Below are 20,260 nucleotides of genomic sequence, written 5' to 3'. Positions count from 1 at the left end.
CTGGCGGGAAGGTAAATGGCGTTTCCATGCACTGCTCTGGTTTCGGTGTTCCGTTGCGCCAGAAGTGGCTTAGTCATGCTGGCCACATGACCCGGAAAAACTGTCTGTGGACAAACACCGGCTCCCTCGGCCTGTAAAGCAAGATGAGCGGTGCCACCCCAGAGTCATCTGCGACTGGACTTAACTTTCAGGGGTCCTTTACCTTTTAAAGGACCCCTGGACAGTTAAGTCCAGTCAAAGGTGACAATGGGGTTGCTGCGTTCAGCTTGCTTTCAGGCCGAGGGAGCCGAAGTTTGTCCACAGACAGATTTCTGGGTTATGTGGCCAGCAGGACTAAACCCCTTCTGGCGGAATACCGTGATGCAAACCAGAGTGCATGGAAATACCGTTTACCTTCCCACCGCAGAGGTACCTATTGTACTGGCGTGATTTCAAACTGCTAGGTTGGCAGGAGCTGGGACAGAGCAACGGGAGCTCACCCCATCACGGGGATTCGAACCACCGCCCTTCTGATCAGCAAGCCCAAGAGGCTCAGTGGTTTAGACCACAGCGCCACCCGCTCCCTATAACTCATATAAGGCAGTTTAGTATATTGACTAGTTAAAAGTGCACACACATCATACCTTATCCGAAGTATTTCACTTGTGTGATTTCATCAGCAGCTGAATTGGTTCTGCCCCCTAACCCAATACTTAGCATTTTGCTTTTCCTCTACCCACCCACTATTCTGCACCTGACCAGTTGGTGGGTTTGGGGTTTCTAGTAAGCAAAGTGGACTTTGCAAACCAATATGGCCAGTGTCATGGAATAGCGTCTCGGAAGCTGTCGTTGTAATAGCCCCCCCAGTGCACAAAATAAATGCCCCTAGTTTTGGACGCTATGCTGAGAGATGTAGAACTTGCCACCAACATTCCTAGCAATGTAGTATGTATATATTGTTCTTAATTATGAAGCTTGTATTTTTTTCATCCCCGTGGTCAGGTTCATATTTTGGATCTTGGCTCTTTCCCGTTAATGCAGGGTTGCCGTAACATCCAACGACTCACCGCCACACATTCTTGGAACTTTATTTTTTTTAAAACTTGTAAATTAAGCCATGTCTAGAGGGCACCGACATAGTGTTGCTTATTCATGTGATATGCTATATAAATAACAAATCCACTTTCACATTCATGTGAAAACTTTTTAAATTTCAAAAACAGGAGATCAGTTCTTCATAGTTCAACATACGTAACTTGTATTCTACTTATACAAACCCCCATTCTATGGACAGGATACTGTGTTTGGGAGAAAGGCTTGTATACCTGATTAGTAGATTATTTATATATATTCTGAATGTATCTAGTTTGCATTCCTTTTCATCGTTAAGTCTTGTCCTTTGCACTGTTGAATTTTTTACATCTTCTTCCATCTGTGGAATGATGTGCAATTGCCTATCATCAACTTCAAAATCCTAAAATAGAACAAAATGTGTTTATGGAAAAAGCAGATAATTTAATACAATAAACACAGTTGTGATGTGTATATTTTACAACTATTATATTTTCATATGCTGCCTTAAAAGGAGAACCAAGTTACTATTATCTTTCTCTTTCCCCCCCTCTTTATGCCAAAGTGCTTGCAGTGACCACCTCCAAAACTATGTTAGCCATCATGACATTTGTATGCCAAGTCATTAATTGTATTCTTCCAGCTGTGGCTTCTGTCTTCCTGAGAGGATCCATGTGAGCTGTGTTTATGGCTGTATCTCTGCTTCTAGGTTTTGCTTGGCTAGAGTCTGCTTCTAGCCAGCTATGTTTGTGAAGAGGCTATAGCTTTGCATAAATTATTTAGAGGAATACCACTGACGTTCTTGGGAAAAATTGTTAACTGTTGCCCTCCAGTTTCTTGCCTCATGAATTTAGCGGAATTCCTTTTCCTCTGCAGTTTTATTTTATAGGCTCTTTAAGAATCACCCTCTTCTGTTGTATACTTAGAATATTATTGATGGATGGATGGATGGATTGCTACCCCAATGTATGCTGACTTTCAGAGCAAAGCCCTCCAGGGTGGCTCACGTAAAAAATAATGATTAGTTATTTAGAAAATCTCTATTTTGCTGGCTGGCAATAATGCATTTATAACTACACGGGTTGCAAAATTTGCCTTGGCTGCAAGTAAGTTGAGAGCTAGGCACCAAGACAAGTATCATAAGGGGGAGTGTGAGACGTGGAGTGCTTAACTTAGGCAAGAATGATTTTTGCATGTTTGCTTCGCTGCTGTTGCTGCTGCTGTTCAGTTTTAAATCAGTTATTTGTATCCTACGCATTGTTTGTATCCTAAGCTTATAGCTTTATTTGTATCCTAAGCTTATAGCTTTATTTGTATCCTAAGCTTATAGCTTTTAGCAATAAAGATTCATTCATTCATTCATTCATTCAACTGAGAATATTTAGAAAATATATAAAACCATTATACAGATCCAAAACTATCAATAGCACGTTAAAACAATATAGAGCTTAACACATGTTGTTGTTGTTGTTTAGTCGTTTAGTCGTGTCCAACTCTTCGTGACCCCATGGACCAGAGCACGCCAGGCACCTCTGTCCTCCAATACCTCCCGCAGTTTGGTCAAACTCATGCTGGTAACCTCGAAAACACTATCCAACCATCTTGTCCTCTGTCGCCCCCTTCTCCTTGTGCCCTCCATCTTTCCCAGCATTAGTGTCTTCTCCAGTGAGTCTTCTCTTCTCATGAGGTAGCCAAAGTACTGGAGCCTCAGCTTCACGATCTGTCCTTCCAGTGAGCACTCAGGGCTGATTTCATTAAGAATGGATGCGTTTGTTCTTGCAGTCCATGGGACTCTCAAGAGTCTCCTCCAGCACCATAATTCAAAAGCATCAATTCTTTGGTGATCAGCCTTCTTTATGGTCCAGCTCTCACTTCCATACATCACTACTGGGAAAACCATGGCTTTAACTATACGGACCTTTGTTGGCAAGGTGACGTCTCTACTTCTCAAGATGCTGTCTAGGCCTGTCATTGCCCTTCTCCCAAGAAGCAGGCGTCTTTTAATTTCGTGGCTGCTGTCACCATCTGCAGTGATCATGGAGCCCAAGAAAGTAAAATCTCTCACTGCCTCCATTTCTTCCCCTTCTATTTGCCAGGAGGTGATGGGACCAGTGGCCATGATCTTCGTTTTTTTGATGTTGAGCCTCAGACCATATTCTGCGCTCTCCTCTTTCACCCTCATTAAAAGGTTCTTTAATTCCTCCTCACTTTCTGCCATCAAGGTTGTATCATCTGCATATCTGAGGTTGTTGATATTTCTTCCGGCAATCTTAATTCCAGCTTGGGATTCATCCAGCCCAGCCTTTCGCATGATGTATTCTGCATATAAATTAAATAAGCAGGGAGATAAAATTAGTTATTTAGAAAATCTCTATTTTGCTGGCTGGCAATAATGTATTTATAACTACACGGGTTGCAAAATTTGCCTTGGCTGCAAGTAAGTTGAGAGCTAGGCACCAAGACAAGTATCATAATGGGGAGTGTGAGACGTGGAGTGCTTAACTTATGCAAGAATGATTTTTGCATGTTTGCTTCGCTGCTGTTGCTGCTGCTGTTCAGTTTTAAATCAGTTATTTGTATCCTACGCATCGTTTGTATCCTAAGCTTATAGCTTTATTTGTATCCTAAGCTTATAGCTTTTAGCAATAAAGATTCATTCATTCATTCATTCAACTGAGAATATTTAGAAAATATATAAAACCATTATACAGATCCAAAACTATCAATAACACGTTAAAACAATATAGAGCTTAACACATGCTGTTGTTGTTGTTTAGTCGTTTAGTCGTGTCCAACTCTTCGTGACCCCATGGACCAGATCACTCCAGGCACTTCTGTCCTTCGCTGCCTCCCGCAGTTTGCTCAAACCCATGCTGGTAGCTTCGAGAACACTATCCAACCATCTTGTCCTCTGTCGTCCCCTTCTCCTTGTGCCCTCCATCTTTCCCAACATCAGGGTCTTTTCCAGGGAGTCTTCTCTTCTCATGAGGTGGCCAAAGTATTGGAGCCTCAGCTTCAGGATCTGTCCTTCCAGTGAGCACTCAGGGCTGATTTCCTTCAGAATGGATAGGTTTGATCTTCTTGCAGTCCATGGGACTCTCAAGAGTCTCCTCCAGCACCATAATTCAAAAGCATCAATTCTTAACACATAGCATCCTAATTAAATGCATCTTGAAATAAAAATGCTTTTTAAAATCCATTTAAAAACTTGCAAAGATGGAGCCATATTTTTTTTCTTTGTAAAGCAATTTTATATTGTCCTTTGGCTCCAGGAGGAATTAGTTACTAGAGTTACCACACTTCATGAAGACTTGATAGTTTTCATTGCCTGGTTGTGCGGAAGGAAGCGACTTGAGGAAGTATCATATTTGGATGTTTGAAAAAGATTTTAGTTTTTGATCGACTTATGCACAAAGTATATCCCATTTATTTTAATGGGATATACTCAACAGTATCTTTCTGATTGTGTCCTGATATCCTTCTTTTTAAGCTGTTTACTCCATTTTCAACTTTAACATCATATGGTCTTAAAATAAGCAAAACACCACTATGAAGTGTGTCATTTGTTTTAAGTCTCACACAACGAATAATATTTAGCATTATTTCGTTCTAGGATGTTTTGTACTATGAACAACTGAAGTCTAATGTGATTCAGCATGACCTTTTGGTGGACAATTTGATTTATAAAGTGAGTATTTCTAATTTATATATCGCTATCTGTTGTTGATGTGGTTTGTATCATCATCATCATCATCATCATCAATTTTTACTTATGAGTCTCCATGAGGCATCCTGAAACAATTTGCCCAATGCAGATACCAACTGGGATAATGATCTCCATTTAGAAGGTTTCTCTCTCTGTCTCTGTACAGTGGTACCTCAGGTTAAATACTTTATTCGTTCAAGAGGTCCGTACTTAACCTGAAACTGTTCTTAACCTGAAGCACCACTTTAGCTAATGGGGCCTCCCGCTGCTGCCACGCCGCCAGAGCACGATTTCTGTTCTCATCCTGAAGCAAAGTTCTTAACCTGAAGCACTATTTCTGCGTTAGCTGAGTCTGTAACCTGAAGTGTATGTAACCTGAAGCATATGTAACCCGAGGTACCACTGTATCTCTATCTATTTGCTGACTGACCACAGTGTCAGAATCTCTATTTTACTACAATGGTACCTCGGGTTACATACACTTCAGGTTACAGACTAGGCTAACCCAGAAATAGTGCTTCAGATTAAGAACTTTGCTTCAGGATGAGAACAGAAATTGTGCTCTGGCGGTGCAGCAGCAGCAGGAGGCCCCATTAGCTAAAGTGGTGCTTCAGGTTAAAAACAGTTTCAGGTTAAGTACGGACCTCCGGAACGAATTAAGTACTTAACCCGAGGTACCACTGTACTTTCAAATGAAAAACAAATGTTATAGTTTGTGAAAGGTTTCATCTAAAGTTGCATGTATCTGAAGTATATCTGCAGTGGTTCAGTGCAATAGTTAATATTTCTGCTGCTCCCCCCGCCCCCGTTGAATTATTTTGGAAAGGAAAAGAAAGAACAGGCAGGGGTTGGGCAAGCTTCCTTTTTGGGACACCATTAGCAGTGGCATTAGCCCAGCTTCTTCCATTTTCCCCTTAGGCTTCCCCCCGCCCTTGCTGCTATCGCAGGTTGTTTTTATCTTGCAAGTGTGGTGGCAGCCTGGCCAATATTTTGCATCCTTCACAATGTCCTGTTTCACAGTGTTTGCGGGTGGGTTGATCAGCCACATCAATAAATGGTGGAGAAACTTCTGCAAAGTGGACAGATTTTTCTGATGCGGAGAGAAGATATTCAGACAATTTCTCCGGAAATAAATGTTGCCTCAACTCTTCCAGCATAACAATTGTATGCACAACTTGCTCAGGAGGAAGTTGAGAGTCGATTTCTATAAGCATGTGAGAAGATAATAATAATAATAATAATAATAATAATAATAATAATAATAATAATAATAATAATAATTTATTTATACCCCGCCCATCTAAACAGGGCTGCCTTCAGATGTCTTTTAAAGATAGGATAGCTGCTTATTTCCTTCACATCTGAAAGGAGGGTGTTCCACAGGGTCGGTGCCACTACCGAGAAGGCCCTCTGTCTGGTTCCCTGTAACCTCACTTCTCGCAATGAGGAAACCGCCAGAAGGCCCTCGGGGCTGGATCTCAGATTTGGATTTGGGGTTGAATAGAGAGAGGGTCTGTCTTAAATGTCATCCTTCAATACAGCCCTGATTTATGAGAGTCCTTCTGAAGCTACTTTTTTTTAATGCAAAGCCTGCCTTAATTTACAACCAACAATAACAGCATCCATGGACTCCTATACATTGTCTACTTTGGCTGTTAGTCAGACATCTGTACTTTTGTCATGAATGGATAGGAACAGCATGGCGAATAGAGTGGGGAAATGGTTTTTGGCTCTCTGCTGAGTTCAGAGTGTTTTAATGTAGATCATCTCTTTTTCTATCATATTACTTTGGGATGGGATATAAACTTTCTGAGTCTGACTCCTCCCCTGATATGCTCCTTTGCTGTGTCTCTGGGGGTGTTGTACCAGTGCGACATTCTGCCACAGCAGTGTTACATTATCTTCACAATTCACTGGCTCAGACTATTTAGGTGGTTTCCTGTGATTTTCCAGAGAAATGGCATCTGGATCATAGGTTTGTGTAGCTATTTTATTCAGTGTACACACACACACACACACACACACATATATATATATATATATGTATGTATGTATGTATATATACACACACACACAGTGGTACCTTGGGTTAAGTACTTAATTTGTTCCAGAGGTCTGTTCTTAACCTGAAACTGTTCTTAACCTGAAGCACCACTTTAGCTAATGGGGCCTCCTGCTGCTGCTGCGCTGCTGGAGCACAATTTCTGTTCTCATCCTGAAGCAAAGTACTAAACCTGAAGCACTATTTCTGGGTTAGCGGAGTGTGTAACCTGAAGCGTATGTAATCTGAAGCATATGTAACCCGAGGTACCACTGTACACACATATACATACATACATTTACATACATACATATATATATACACATATACATACATATATACATATATATAAATTAGACACTGTAAAACACAGACACTGTAACAATTTACAAACCACCAAGAACAGATTCCTTGGCCTCTTCGTGTGTCAGGTGTGATAGGAAGGGCATATAGAAATGCAAACTGTTTTAGAAATGCATAGTTTTACTGTTGTTTTTCAGCTGGGATCCACAAGCATTTTTGGTATGGCATTGCAGGGGGCTGGACTAGATGACCCTCGGGTCCCTTCCAGCTCTAAAATTCTTTGATTCCATGCATTGTCTCAAACTTCTTCAAAACCATTCCTCAGTTCTCAGAGAGATTGCCACGTGCCATGGCAAAGGAAAGCTTATTGTCTGAGAAATACAAACCTAGAACTCTCAAAGGGGTGCATGATTAGTTTTTCAGTTCTTTGATGACTGTGGAATGCAGTTTAAATGTTAATTGGGAGATAATTTGCATTCCCACTCCCATGAAAGAGTGGGGAAACTCCCATTGATGAAAACTAATTAGAAGTGACGTGATCAAATATAGCATGTGGATATCAGTATGATGATACTAATAGATTTTTTCTGTGTGCAGAAAATGTGAAGTTGACAACAGGTGGAGTGAATAGTTATTAACTCTGTAGCATGACAACAATAATATCTTGTTATGCTAATGCACCACAGGAGCTTCCCAGCTGGAAAATATACTTCTCAGCTTCAAATTTTTATGGTTTTCCATTTGCAGGATGTGAAGCTGACAGCCAGCAATGATGACTACTACTTCGTGTTTGAGGATTATTTATATCAGGTAAGTAATTACTGTTATTGCAGCAGCCTGTCAGTGGAAAAAAGTGACATGCAAATTAGGTACAATTTGTTCCAGGTATCTTTTAAGCCCAGTAAAACTGGTAGTGAATTACAGTTGCACTAAGCTGACCAGCGGGGATGCGGGTGGCGCTGTTGGTTAAACCACAGAGCCTAGGGCTTGCCGATCAGAAGGTTGGCGGTTCGAATCCCCCGACGGGGTGAGCTCCCGTTGTTCGGTCCCTGCTCCTGCCAACCTAGCAGCTTGAAAGCACAAAGTGCAAGTAGATAAATAGATACCGCTCTGGCGGGAAGGTAAACGGCGTTTCCGTGCGCTGCTCTGGTTCACCAGAAGCAGCTTAGTCATGCTGGCCACATGACCCGGAAGCTGTCTGCAAACAAACGCCAGCTCCCTCAGCCAATAAAGCGAGATGAGCGCTGCAACCCCAGAGTCGGTCACGACTGGACCTAATGGTCAGGGGTCCTTTAAAGCTGACCAGCAGCGGAATCCTATACATGCCTACTCAGAAGTTCTACTATGTTCGGTGGGGCTTTCATTCAAGGAAGTGTGTATATGATTACAGCCTGGATGACTTAGTGCCTCAATTAAATGGATCCATCAGTCACTGTCCAGAATCACTCATCTATGCCTGTGCATGGCTAACCTTTACCATAAACAACCTTCAGCCAGCAAAGTTAAAGATAACTAGCAGGCTAAGTCAGACTCCTATTCCTTTGTCATTTTGTGCAGCCACAATCTTTGGATGACTGGTTTCACTAAGTTAGCCCTAGCTGAAAAGGATCTAAGACTCTCTGAAAATTGAATCCACTGGGAAGGGTTACACTTTGAGATGCTAGATTTTTCTGTACTGTCCTTTGATGTGCACTGGCGAATACTTATAGCAGTAATTCTGGACCTCTATTGATTTTCCGTTGGCCATACGGCATACTCTTTCAGAACACTGTGAATTTTCTCATACTCTCTCTTCTTCGGAGTATCCCTGGTATAAGAAAAGCCAGATTGAGGGAGTGGAAAGTAGAAAGGCAGTAATTTGCAAGAGAATGTGATGTGTACAACTGAGACTCAATGGAGGTACAGGAATGATAATATAATAATAATTTATTTATACCCCACCCATCTGGCTGGGTTTCTCCAGCCACTCTGAGCAGCTCCCAACAGAATATTAAAAACACGATAAAACATTGAATATTAAAAACTTCCCTAAACAGGGCTGCCTTCAGAGGTCTTCTAAACGTGGAGATGCTCCTTCAGGTATACTGGACCGAGGCCATTTAGGGCTTTAAAGGTCAGCACCAAAACTTTGAATTGTGCTCAGAAACTTACCAGGAGCCAATGTAGGTCTTTCAGGACCTGTGTTACGTGGTCTCGGCGGCCACCCCCAGCTTGCTATCCATATTAAACAACAGTATAGATGAGCCCTAAGCTATGTAGGTTATTAAGAGCAACTGTGGAGAGATATTGAAAGATATTGGGGCAGATTCCGCATGCTGAAACAATGTACACATTGGAGTCCTATGGGACTTGCAGGAGAAAAGTAGTATTGTTGATCATCATTTATATAGAGACTTGCAGATATATATGGTGCTACACAGAATGACATGAGCAAAAGGCGTTGGTGGACTACCCCAAAGACCTAGCAACCTAGATTTTGTCACTGATGGCATCATAAACAGAAAGAAGGAAGGGAAATGGGAGGGTAAAAAATGTGATCAAATGCAGTTAGATGTGCTAAAACCATGTTTCAGCTGGAGATGAAGATTAAAAGGCAAAGAAAAGGTGAGTTTTGAGAAAGGTGTGAGATAAGAGTTTTGGGAGGAACTCCCAGGAAAAAAATGTTTAAAAGGTAAATACCACTTAAATATAATAGTATTAAGCAGTCTCTTGTCCTAAAGCTCTGCACAGGAAATGTTGTATTCTTATATTTATACAATAGTGTTTCCGACCTTGAACACTTAGGATGGGGAAGTGCTAGTCTTAAGTAAACAAGCATCCGTAATTTATTACCTTTGCTTCTAGTAAAGGAGAGCCAACTAATTTGTGTGGACTTGCATATATTGTTTCTTTTTAGTCTCCTTAAATGGAAGCTTATTACATTTGCAAATTTCCTAATGTGTATTTGATTGCAGTGTCTACATAAATGTCATGGGGGAGGCTTCACATTTCCGTGGCACTTTCAACTCGATTAGTCACAGCTGTTAGGGTGGGCTTGTCATTTTGTCGATTATAGCTACATAAAACAAGCTGAAATATATTGGTGGCTGAATGTATCCCTCCTTAGAGGACAGACTGATTTGTTTAGTCCTCTGAATGCTAGAAATTAACAATAATTAGGACTCCTGGTTTTTTATGTGATATGTATGATGCTGTTTTTTTAATATTAAAAATATACAGCAGAATTTATACCTCCCTATCCATCTTTACTAGTAATACTAATGTACAAATTGAAAGCTCATGATCTGATCACGAGTCCTTATCTAGTCAAAGCAGCAGCACCTATATACAAGTATTAGCAGGTTCAGGGGAAGCCTGCAGTTTGCAGAAATACAAAAAAGTTAGTTAAAAACAACCTTAATGTGGGGAAGAACCTCAAAAATAGCCCAGTGTGTCCCCATATAGATGTTTTGATAGGCTTGCCTAAACAAGAATGTTTTGATCATGTGCCAAAAAAATACAGCAAAAGCACTTCTCTAAATGTCTGTTAACAGGGAGTATCGAAGTGCAGGTACCACAACACTAAAAGACAGATTTGAACAGGTCCCAAGTTACCAGTTTTATATACCTACAGTAACGTTACTGTTGGTACGTGGGTGGCACTGTGATCTAAACCACTGAGCCTCTTGGGCTTGCTGATTGGAAGGTCGGTGGTTCGAATCCCCACGGCAGGGTGAGCTCCCATTGCTCTGTCCCAGCTCCTGCCAATCTAGCAGTTCGAAAGCACGCCAGTGCAAGTAGATAAATAGATACCGCTGCAGTGGGAAGGTAAACAGCATTTCCGTGCACTCTGGTTTCCATCACTGTGTTCCGTTGCGCCAGAAGTGGTTTAGTCCTGCTGGCCACAGGACCTGGAAAGCTTTCTGTGGACAAACGCCGGCTCCCTCAGCCTGAAAGTGAGATGAGCACCGCAACCCCAGAGTCGCCTTTGACTGGACTTAACCGTCCAGGGGTCCTTTACCTTTTTTTTAACCTTTACCAACAGTAACACCTGGAACTTGGTTTGGTAGCAAACTGGCAACCAGTGAATAGCTATGAGCAGAGGTGTTATATGGTGACAGAGTCCCACAGCTGTCAGCACCTGTATTCTACAAAAAAATGCAGTTTCCGGGTCAAGTGGAAGGGAAGCCCCACACAGAGTGCATGGCAGCAATGCCTAAACTGCTGTGATCAAGTTATCCTGGTTGTAGCTGTTGTACCCAGTGCAGCTGGTAAAAGGCACTTCAAGCACTGAGGCTGCCTATGCTCCCAGTGACAAAGGTGGAACAAGAAGTACCCAGTGGCGTAGCGTGGGTTGTCAGCACCCGGGGCAAGGCAAGTAATCTGTGCCCCCTAACCCGTGGATTTGCGCCCCCTAACCCATGGATTTGCACCCCCTAATCCTAACCCCCAGATGTTGCGCCCGGTGCGGCCAGCCCCCCCTGCACCCCCCACGCTACACCACTGCAAGTACCCCCATACTCTGGACCTGCTATTTCAGGGGAAGCGCAGCCCAGTCCTGGGCAGGCAAAATTAATCCAAAAATCTGTTTCATAATCAAAAGGAGCTTCTGGACTGGCAGCAGGTAGAATGAAAAATATTTTCCAGTCAGTGGTCGCTTGACAGTTTTGACTGAAGGAAGTCTAAAACGCCACTTTCTGAATCAGTTAGCTCTGAAATGCTAACGACAGTGCGAACTCTTCTCTGTCAGAGTAAATAATCTGATGTCATTCAAAATCCTGGGGATAAATATAGATAAGTCAGTTACCCGTAAATTGCTCTCTGCAGGGCAGTACTAAGTTATCATTTTGCAAAAATGGTGTGTGTCCTCGTTCATCTAATTCATCAACGAAAACACTGACCAGTGCAGAGAACAAACGAATGGGCAGGAAACTAACAGAATTAAACTTTCTTGTAGGTGTGATCACTCCTATACCTCATAGCAGGCAGCTATCTAAGAGTAAAAATTCATATTAGAAAGTGAAAACTGGGGCTCTAGCTGCATATGCCTTGTGGGGAGGGACACATCACATAGAATACAGTGTCATTTGGTGGGAGGGGTTGCTGAATGCTCCCCCCCCCAATTCCCCTGGAAATGTTACTCTATCCTTGGAGACATGTTGTTGTTTTCTGCTCTTTTTCATTAAGCCAGGCCTGCCTATGGAGAAAACGGCCTAGTGGAATTTTCAGGGAACTATTGGCTGGTACAGCAAGTACAGTCGTACCTTGGTTCTCAAACGCCTTGTGACTCGAACATTTTGGCTCCCAAACACTGCAAACCTGGAAGTGAGTGTTCTGGTTTGCAGACATTTTTTGGAACCCGAAAGTCTTCCGCGGCTTCCGATTGAGTGCAGGAAGCTCCTGCAGCCAATCAGAACCCGTGATTTGGTTTTTGAACATTTTCCAAAGTCAAACGGACTTCCGGAACGGATTCCACTCAAGAACCAAGGTACCTTCCTCCTGCCTACTTGATTCTCCTTTGCAAATCTGCTTCCCACGCTCACCTTAACCGTCAGAGGACACATGTTTAATGTATAAGTTCTGTTGGGAGAATGAAGGGACTTTTCTTTCCCATCTCATTTTGGCTAAATACAGACATTTGTGGTACTACAGCATTAGGTTTGATTCAGCACAAACACCTTGATAACTCTACAAATATAATGAAGTGTGCGTGCGTGTTTTAGCTGCAAAGGAAGCATCCCCAGTTTTCTTAATGTCTCATTACAGATGTTTCTCTGTGTCCCATACAAGCAAATGCAGTGATGAGGTTGGGGAGAATGGATTGCATGCGACGTCTGGACTGATCAAGTCATATCCTCCCCAGCTTCTTTAAAACTAAGTCATTGCTTAGCAGGAGAGGTAGCCTTGCACTGCTGACTGTTGTTCAGATTCATTTATTTATTCATTTATAGGTGCCATCAGACTATCACAAAGCAAGGGAGTTACATATCGGTGTAAAACCTAACAGCCAATAGCAATGGACACAAACCAAAATAAAACACAAACTTCACATTTTGAATTTCCTTGGTGAACTGCAGTATTCTCTGATGGGTCCCTATCTGAGCAAGTACTAACGTAAAATGGAATTTACACGGAACATAAATAAAGTGATGTAAAACGTGACTATTCTTGTTTAAAGAATTACAGTGTTCTTGCTAAAGAGCTATTCTTGAATTGGCAGGACTTTGTTGCTTGCCCAGGCCTTTCTTCCCAGGGATGGGTCATCTCAGCTTTGCTTATTGCTAGAAATATAAGGCTTTCACTGTTCTTGGGGAAAGCTGAGAATGTAAATGGCAGGAAACAGGACAGGAAGCAAAAGTGTGTGCATCTGCATTCTGAACAACAGCCAGAACTTCACTTTTCTCTTTGTATTCATCCCAGTTGTTCTAAATTAGCTTTTAATTTTCCTTTTTATTAGTACTTTGTTGAGTGTACTATGTTTTGACAGTTCAGATAAGATCAAAAGCTGGTAATGAATAGTGTTGGTTGTAAAGTGTGTGTTTAAGATAAAGGCCCTTTGTCATCTGAAAAAATGTTAATCTGCAAAATAGTAAGCTGCTCGAGGTAAAAACCATATCTCAGCCAGAAAATTATTAGGTCCTCTGTCAGAAGCGCAGACATTTTCCCAAGACATTTTTGCTTTTGACAAATGTAATTATCGAAAGGCTGCGTTTACAAAAATATTAAACAAAAAGGAGCTGTCTGAGTGGATGATGTACAGTGAAACATTGCCATGGCACTGAAAGCATTCTAGGTAGAATGCAGATCCATATACTTTTGCTTCCTGTCTGCTATGCAGCTGCATAGATTTGTCCAAACCTTTACAGCAAAATTAAATGTAATGCAAGAGAGCCATGATCAGATCTCCCAGTTTCCTGGTTTTCTTAAAAGCAGCTAGCAGGGAACCTCAAATTGCAGAAGCGGGATTAATATTTTCCATCCATGTCTCTGTCCGTCTGTCTCTCCCTCTCCCTACCCCCCCCCACCTGTTATTTGTCCAGCTGGGGAAAACACAGGTGAAAACAGAATTAGATTTCCAGGAATGCTTCCATCTCTTCAAAATCTAAACAAAAGAACTGGTCTTTTAGACAACTAATGCAATTTTGAGGAGGAAACACAGTTTATCTTGCCTTCATTCTACCTAGAATGCCATGGCAATGTTCCACTGTACATCATCCACTCAGACAGCTCCTTTTTGTTTAATATTTTTGTAAACACAGCCTTTCGATAATTACATTTGTCAAAAGCAAAAATGTCTTGGGAAAATGTCTGCGCTTCTGACAGAGGACATAATAATTTTCTGGCTTTTACCTCCTTGAGCAGCTTACTATTTTGCAGATTAACATTTTTTTCGGATGACAAAGGGCCTTTATCTTAAACACACACTTTACAACCAACATTATTCATTGCCAGCTTTTGATCCTATCTAAACTATCAAAGCATGGTACACTCAACAAAGTACTAATAAACAGGAAAAATTAAAAGCTAATTTATAACAACAGAGGTGAATACAAAGAGAAAAGTGAAGTTCTGGCTGTTGTTCAGAATGAAGGCAGGATAAATGGTTTCCTCCTCAAACTTGCATTAGTTGTCTAAAAGACCAGTTCTTTTGTTTAGATTTTGAAGAGATGGAAGCACTCCTGGAAATGTAATTCTGTTTTCACCTGTGTTTTCCCCAGCTGGACAAATAGCAGGTGTGTGTGAAAGAGAGAGAGAGAGAAAGAGAGACAGAGACATGGATGGAAAATATTAACCCCCCTCTTCAATTTGAGGTTCCCTGTTAGCTGCTTTTAAGAAAACCAAGAAAATGGGAGATCTGATAATGGATCTCTTGCATTACATTTAGTTTTGCTGTAAAAGTACAGACAAATCTATTGTCTGAATTAGATATACCTTGCTCTGAATTGGCGAGACAATTTGCATGTTATAGAGAAACTCAAGGATTTAACTCACCTTTCTCAAAGTGACCAGTACAACCTGAGAGGATGAAGAGGCTATGCTAGTCATTTTATTTGCCTGTATTTTTATTTTGCAGGAAATGGCATTTTAATGTCAAACTTCAAGGTGATTTTATTCATTGAACAGTTTCTCATATTCCTGCTGTTGTTTTTATAGGTATTGCTTTGTTTTTCACGAGACACTTCAGTGTTGGAACACTTTGCTTACAATAGTGCTACTCCACCCAAGTCATATGTTCGAGGTAAAGAAACAAATATTTACTGATGGTATTTATAAAAGATTATTGTTGGTGACTTCCACTAGTGATCGTCAACAGCTGAGCAGGATTCAGAACCAGATTTCTCTGGTCCAGGTCTTAACACTACAATGCAAACTGTATTTGTGGCTCACCACAAATAACCTACTTTTGTGCTGCCTCCAAAAACATGTGGATTTTTTAATTCGCTTTTTTGTTGCGGGGGTTGAGCACTTGGCAGCATAGCCAGTAGGCTACATTTGGGGTGGCAAGTCTTGTGTTGCGCAAGTCTGACAAAGAGCGGAACTAGACATTATGTGTAGTTCTGTGTTTCTTTATCCAGGCTTTGCCTCCTTCTATATACTGAGGCTGCAATTTGAAGCTGAAGACCAGGGGGAAAGGGTCATTCTAATCGTTCCCTCTTGCAGAGCTTTTCTCCTGACAAGTCTCACCCACTGATACTGTTATCCCTGCAGAGGGGAAAAATAACATGTACCCGTACTTTTTTTTGGTGGTGACTGTAAAGGCAGCTGGCTGTGTGTTTGTGCTTTCTTTTCAATTGCCTACATGTGAGACAGTTCAATACTTTAAACAGCTGTACTGTATAATAGGATTTCTCTCCCTGCCATAAAACTAGGAAGTCTACAAATGTATATTCCCTAGCCAACAGAATGCTTGTGACTTTGTGCCCTACTGTTACTGCATTTTAAAGTTGCTAATTATGTTTTATAATGCAGCTTTAAAAAAATTCCTACCAGATTCAGTGTTGCAGATTGGATTTTCACTGCTAAACATTCTGCACATGAACAGTATTTATGAGAGATTAATGGGTTGATTGATTGATTGAATTTATATACCCAGAGGTCTCAGGGCGGTTCACAGAAAAGACGAAAACAGATCAAAAGCACCACTAGAGAGCATTTTCATCTACCATAAAACCAACCATGACTGTCATCTTTTACATTCTCTCCAGATCGCATCATAGGTCCGTGCTTAACTTCAGAGAGAGAAAATGACCCTATTTTAAAATTCATGTAGGCATATGCTAAAACAGCAGTTTCGCTCAAATAATACTTCTGCTCTCTAGATTTAAATAATGGGTTTGATCCTCTCAAAGCAAAGCACTTTTTAAGTCCTGCTAATTTCTTTTAAGCCTTACTGATACCAGGCAGAAGGGATGGGGGAGAGGGAAGGATGCTTGGCTTTGTCATGTAAATCTGTCTTCACAGAAGGTGAAGGCAGGAAGGCAGTTTTGTATTGTGCTGGGTAGAACAGCCTAAGATCCTCTTCTCCTTCCAGTAGAAGGTCTCAGCTGATCCCCCCCCCAAAAAAACCATGGTGTGCTCTGTTCCTCTAGAGTTTTCATCACTTTTTATTCCCTTCCCATCCTCTGCCTGATGTGACCCAGGGCATAAGTGATCAGGACCTCACACTTCCTTTCCCTGTCATAACAGCTGCATGGAACTTTAATTTGACCAGGGAAGTGGTGTTGTGATTCGAAGACTCGTCCCCCGCTTGGGAATAATAAAGACACGTGGACACAGGATATTAGGTTAATGGGCTAGAAAAGGCCACAACTTTATTGATTACAGCATGTGAAAAGGTATTGGCTTAGGCATTGGACAACAGCAAATCTGACTCCACCCACTCGGAGAGGGGTGAGTCTGTCGGAGGGTTAACCACCAGTAGGGGGAGCCTGTTGATGCAAATACAACTATAAGCTCTCCAATGATGTCACTGGGGGTCGTGCCATGGCACCCCGCCACACAGGGCATCAGACAGGATCCACGACCGCCAGATTCCTTTAACGGAATACCCATAAGTGAAGGGGTAGGCGATGGCCACACCTTGCCCTTCCATACACCAAAACCACATTCCAGTGCCTAACCGCCAAATACCAAGAAAGTTGTGACGATTGCTACGAGGTAGGTGAAAAAAACCAAGAGGCCAGTGCCAATTTGCCAATTGGAAAAAACTCCTACCGGGCCCCCTGGGCAACCAGGGCGACCAACCTTGGGTCCATAGCAAGGTCCACTGAGAAACTACGCTCTAAAGCAGGGGTGTCAAACTCAAATTCATCGGGGGCCGCATCAGCAGTTTGGTCACCCTCAAAGGGCCGGTTGTATCTATAGGACTCAATATGCGCTCAATATAAAAACAAGTGGAGGTTTCCTGAATGCATGTAAAGTGGAGGTTTCCTGTGTAGAACGGCCGGCGCCCCTAGAGGGCAGACGTTCTCTGGCTTGTAGGCTGCCGTGCATGCGCTGAAGAGGCAGCTTTCTTGTGTAAAAAAAAAAAAGCGAGAATAAAAGGTGAAGGCTGGCGGCCACCGGCGGCTACATGGGCCACATGATGAGGTCTGGCGGGCCGGATTCGGCCCGCGGGCATTGTGTTTGACACCCATGCTCTAAAGGGAGTGGTGGGTGGGAGACTTGTCGAAATCGGCGGTGCAATGGCGGGGAGAGCTGGCGCGGCTGCATTTGAGTGGCCAGACCACGCCCCCGCGGTGTCACACGATTGGGTGCCCAACTGGGGAGGCGTGGTGCGCCAGCTATGATGTCAGGGCAGGGGGCAGAGCCCCCTGTGTGACCCAGGAATCGGCTCCCGCTCACAACCCCTCCCCTCCGGAAGGAGGAGAGGCTTTGCAAAGAGGGCTTAGTCCTTTTCTTCTTAGCCCTGATATATGGCCTTTTCCTTCAGAAGCTCATTTGGGTGAAGAGGGGAATGGAGGCAGGTTTGGGTCCCGTATCTCCGTGCCGCCGTGGACAGAGTATGCCAAAAGGAGTCAGCTTTCCCCTTCACTTAACGCTGAGCAACGGCAGGTTCAAATCCTGAGCCACAAAGGAAATGTGATGGGAAAGATCCGTGGTGAAGATTTCCCAGAGACATTTTTACCCCAAAGTTGCTGCATCAGCTGCTAGTTTAACTGCGATAGTGGGTGGGATGTTTAACTCCCTTCCCACCTCCGAAATAGATATGAAGAAGGATAATTACAGCAGGGAAATGCCGTAGAAAGAAAGGGTTAAGCACCCAGTGATAGTTTGCCAGTCAAACTACCAGCCTCACACAACTGTTTTAAATTAAATCTACCTATCTATGAGAGAACAGAACCATCAATCACAGAATCATAGAATCATAGAGTTGGAAGAGACCACAAGGGCCATCGAGTTCAACCCCCTGCCAAGCAGGAAACACCATCAGAGCACTCCTGACATATGGTTGTCAAGCCTCTGCTTAAAGACCTCCAAAGAAGGAGACTCCACCACACTCCTTGGCAGCAAATTCCACTGTCGAACAGCTCTTACTGTCAGGAAGTTCTTCCTAATGTTTAGGTGGAATCTTCTTTCTTGTAGTTTGGATCCATTGCTCCGTGTCCGCTTCTCTGGAGCGGCAGAAAACAACCTTTCTCCCTCCTCTATGTGACATCCTTTTATATATTTGAACATGGCTATCATATCACCCCTTAACCTCCTCTTCTCCAGGCTAAACATGCCCAGCTCCCTTAGCCGTTCCTCATAAGGCATCGTTTCCAGGCCTTTGACCATTTTGGTTGCCCTCCTCTGGACACGTTCCAGTTTGTCAGTGTCCTTCTTGAACTGTGGTGCCCAGAACTGGACACAGTACTCCAGGTGAGGTCTTTGGTGCTCAGTATTTGAACTGTTGTTGCTAAATAGCAAGTGAAGTGAGAAAACCACTCACTCACTTGGTCTGTGAGCTGCCCTGAGACCTCCAGGTACAGTGGTACCTCGGGTTACATATGCTTCAGGTTACATACGCTTCAGGTTACAGACTCCGCGAACCGAGAAATAGTACGTCGGGTTAAGAACTTTGCTTCAGGATGAGAACAGAAATCACGCAGCAGCGGCGCGGCGGCAGCGGGAGGCCCCAATAGCTAAAGTGGTGCTTCAGGTTAAGAACAGTTTCAGGTTAAGAACGGACCTCCGGAACGAATTAAGTTCTTAACCCGAGGTACCACTGTATAGGGTGGTATATAAAATCAATCAGTCAATCCTGTCCAACTTGCTTGTCTGTGTGCGAAGTCAGAAATGGAGAGCAGGATTGTTTCCCCAAAATTCATATTAAGAAATCCAATAGGTGGCTATTAAAAGTTTGATTAAGACATGTTTCACATATTTGCGTAGATCTCATTCATTGTTCGTTCTTTTAGAAGATTATTTTGTAGATTGGTCTGTTTTACAGCTCTGTAGCCTTACACCATAATCATTCCTAACCTCCCACTGCCGTTCCACTTTCTTAACTGTATCAGATTTACATTTTCAATTTGGAAAAGTCTGTGTTCTCTTCCCGTATGTCTGTTACTTACTCTTTTCCATTGACTGTTCTTTTCACAGGGAAACTTGGCATGGAAGAATATGCTGTCTTTTATCCGCCAAATGGTAAAGCAGTTATCCTGTTGCCTCCTCTAGTGGGGAAAGGGGAAACTGCAGTAATTTCTAAGACCACGAATTCTCCTGATTTATGTAATGGACAACTGGAAACACAACAGGGTTTGACAGGAAGAGGTTTCCCTCTTTTCTTAGAGGATTGACCATGTTTTATCATGTTCTAGCCACTGTTTGGGCATGCTTAATCCCACCGTTGTCTTTGGCTGAGCATATTTTGCATATGCTGTAGTACAATTTTTACAGCATGAGCTGGCCTTTCTGCCACTAGCTCATGGTTTGGAGTTGGAAGTCTGTGGGAGCAGGCTTGCTGAACCCTTTCCCAACTCACCATGTGATTTCCCGCCCCGACCTGGCCACAGTGATCCATGCGATGGTCACCTCCAGGCTTGACTACTGTAATTCGCTCTATGCAGGGCTGCCCTTGAAGCTGTCCCAGAAACTCCAGCGGGTGCAGAATGCTGCAGTGAGGTTCCTCACAGGGTCTCTGCCATGGGAGCATATTCACCCAGTGCTTTTCCAGCTGCATTGACTCCCGGTGGAGT

The 20,260-nt window shown here is 42.8% G+C and overlaps 1 protein-coding gene across 2 annotated transcripts in view; it reads left to right on the top strand.

The window, feature by feature from the left end:
• Positions 1-20,260, top strand: part of TBC1D19 (TBC1 domain family member 19) — a 90,988-nt gene that overhangs the window by 51,590 nt on the left and 19,138 nt on the right. The window contains exons 12-15 of one of the 2 annotated variants that reach the window (XM_053403662.1): positions 4,664-4,738; positions 7,848-7,910; positions 15,234-15,318; positions 19,665-19,709. In XM_053403662.1, coding sequence (XP_053259637.1) covers positions 4,664-4,738; positions 7,848-7,910; positions 15,234-15,318; positions 19,665-19,709 — 268 coding nt within the window. The remainder of the gene's footprint in view (positions 1-4,663; positions 4,739-7,847; positions 7,911-15,233; positions 15,319-19,664; positions 19,710-20,260) is intronic. The other variant, XM_053403663.1, reaches the window with a different exon arrangement.

This window comes from Podarcis raffonei, chromosome 9 (assembly GCF_027172205.1).
Source record: "Podarcis raffonei isolate rPodRaf1 chromosome 9, rPodRaf1.pri, whole genome shotgun sequence".
Taxonomy (NCBI): Eukaryota; Metazoa; Chordata; class Lepidosauria; order Squamata; family Lacertidae; genus Podarcis; species Podarcis raffonei.
This window is presented reverse-complemented; position numbering and strand designations above follow the sequence as displayed.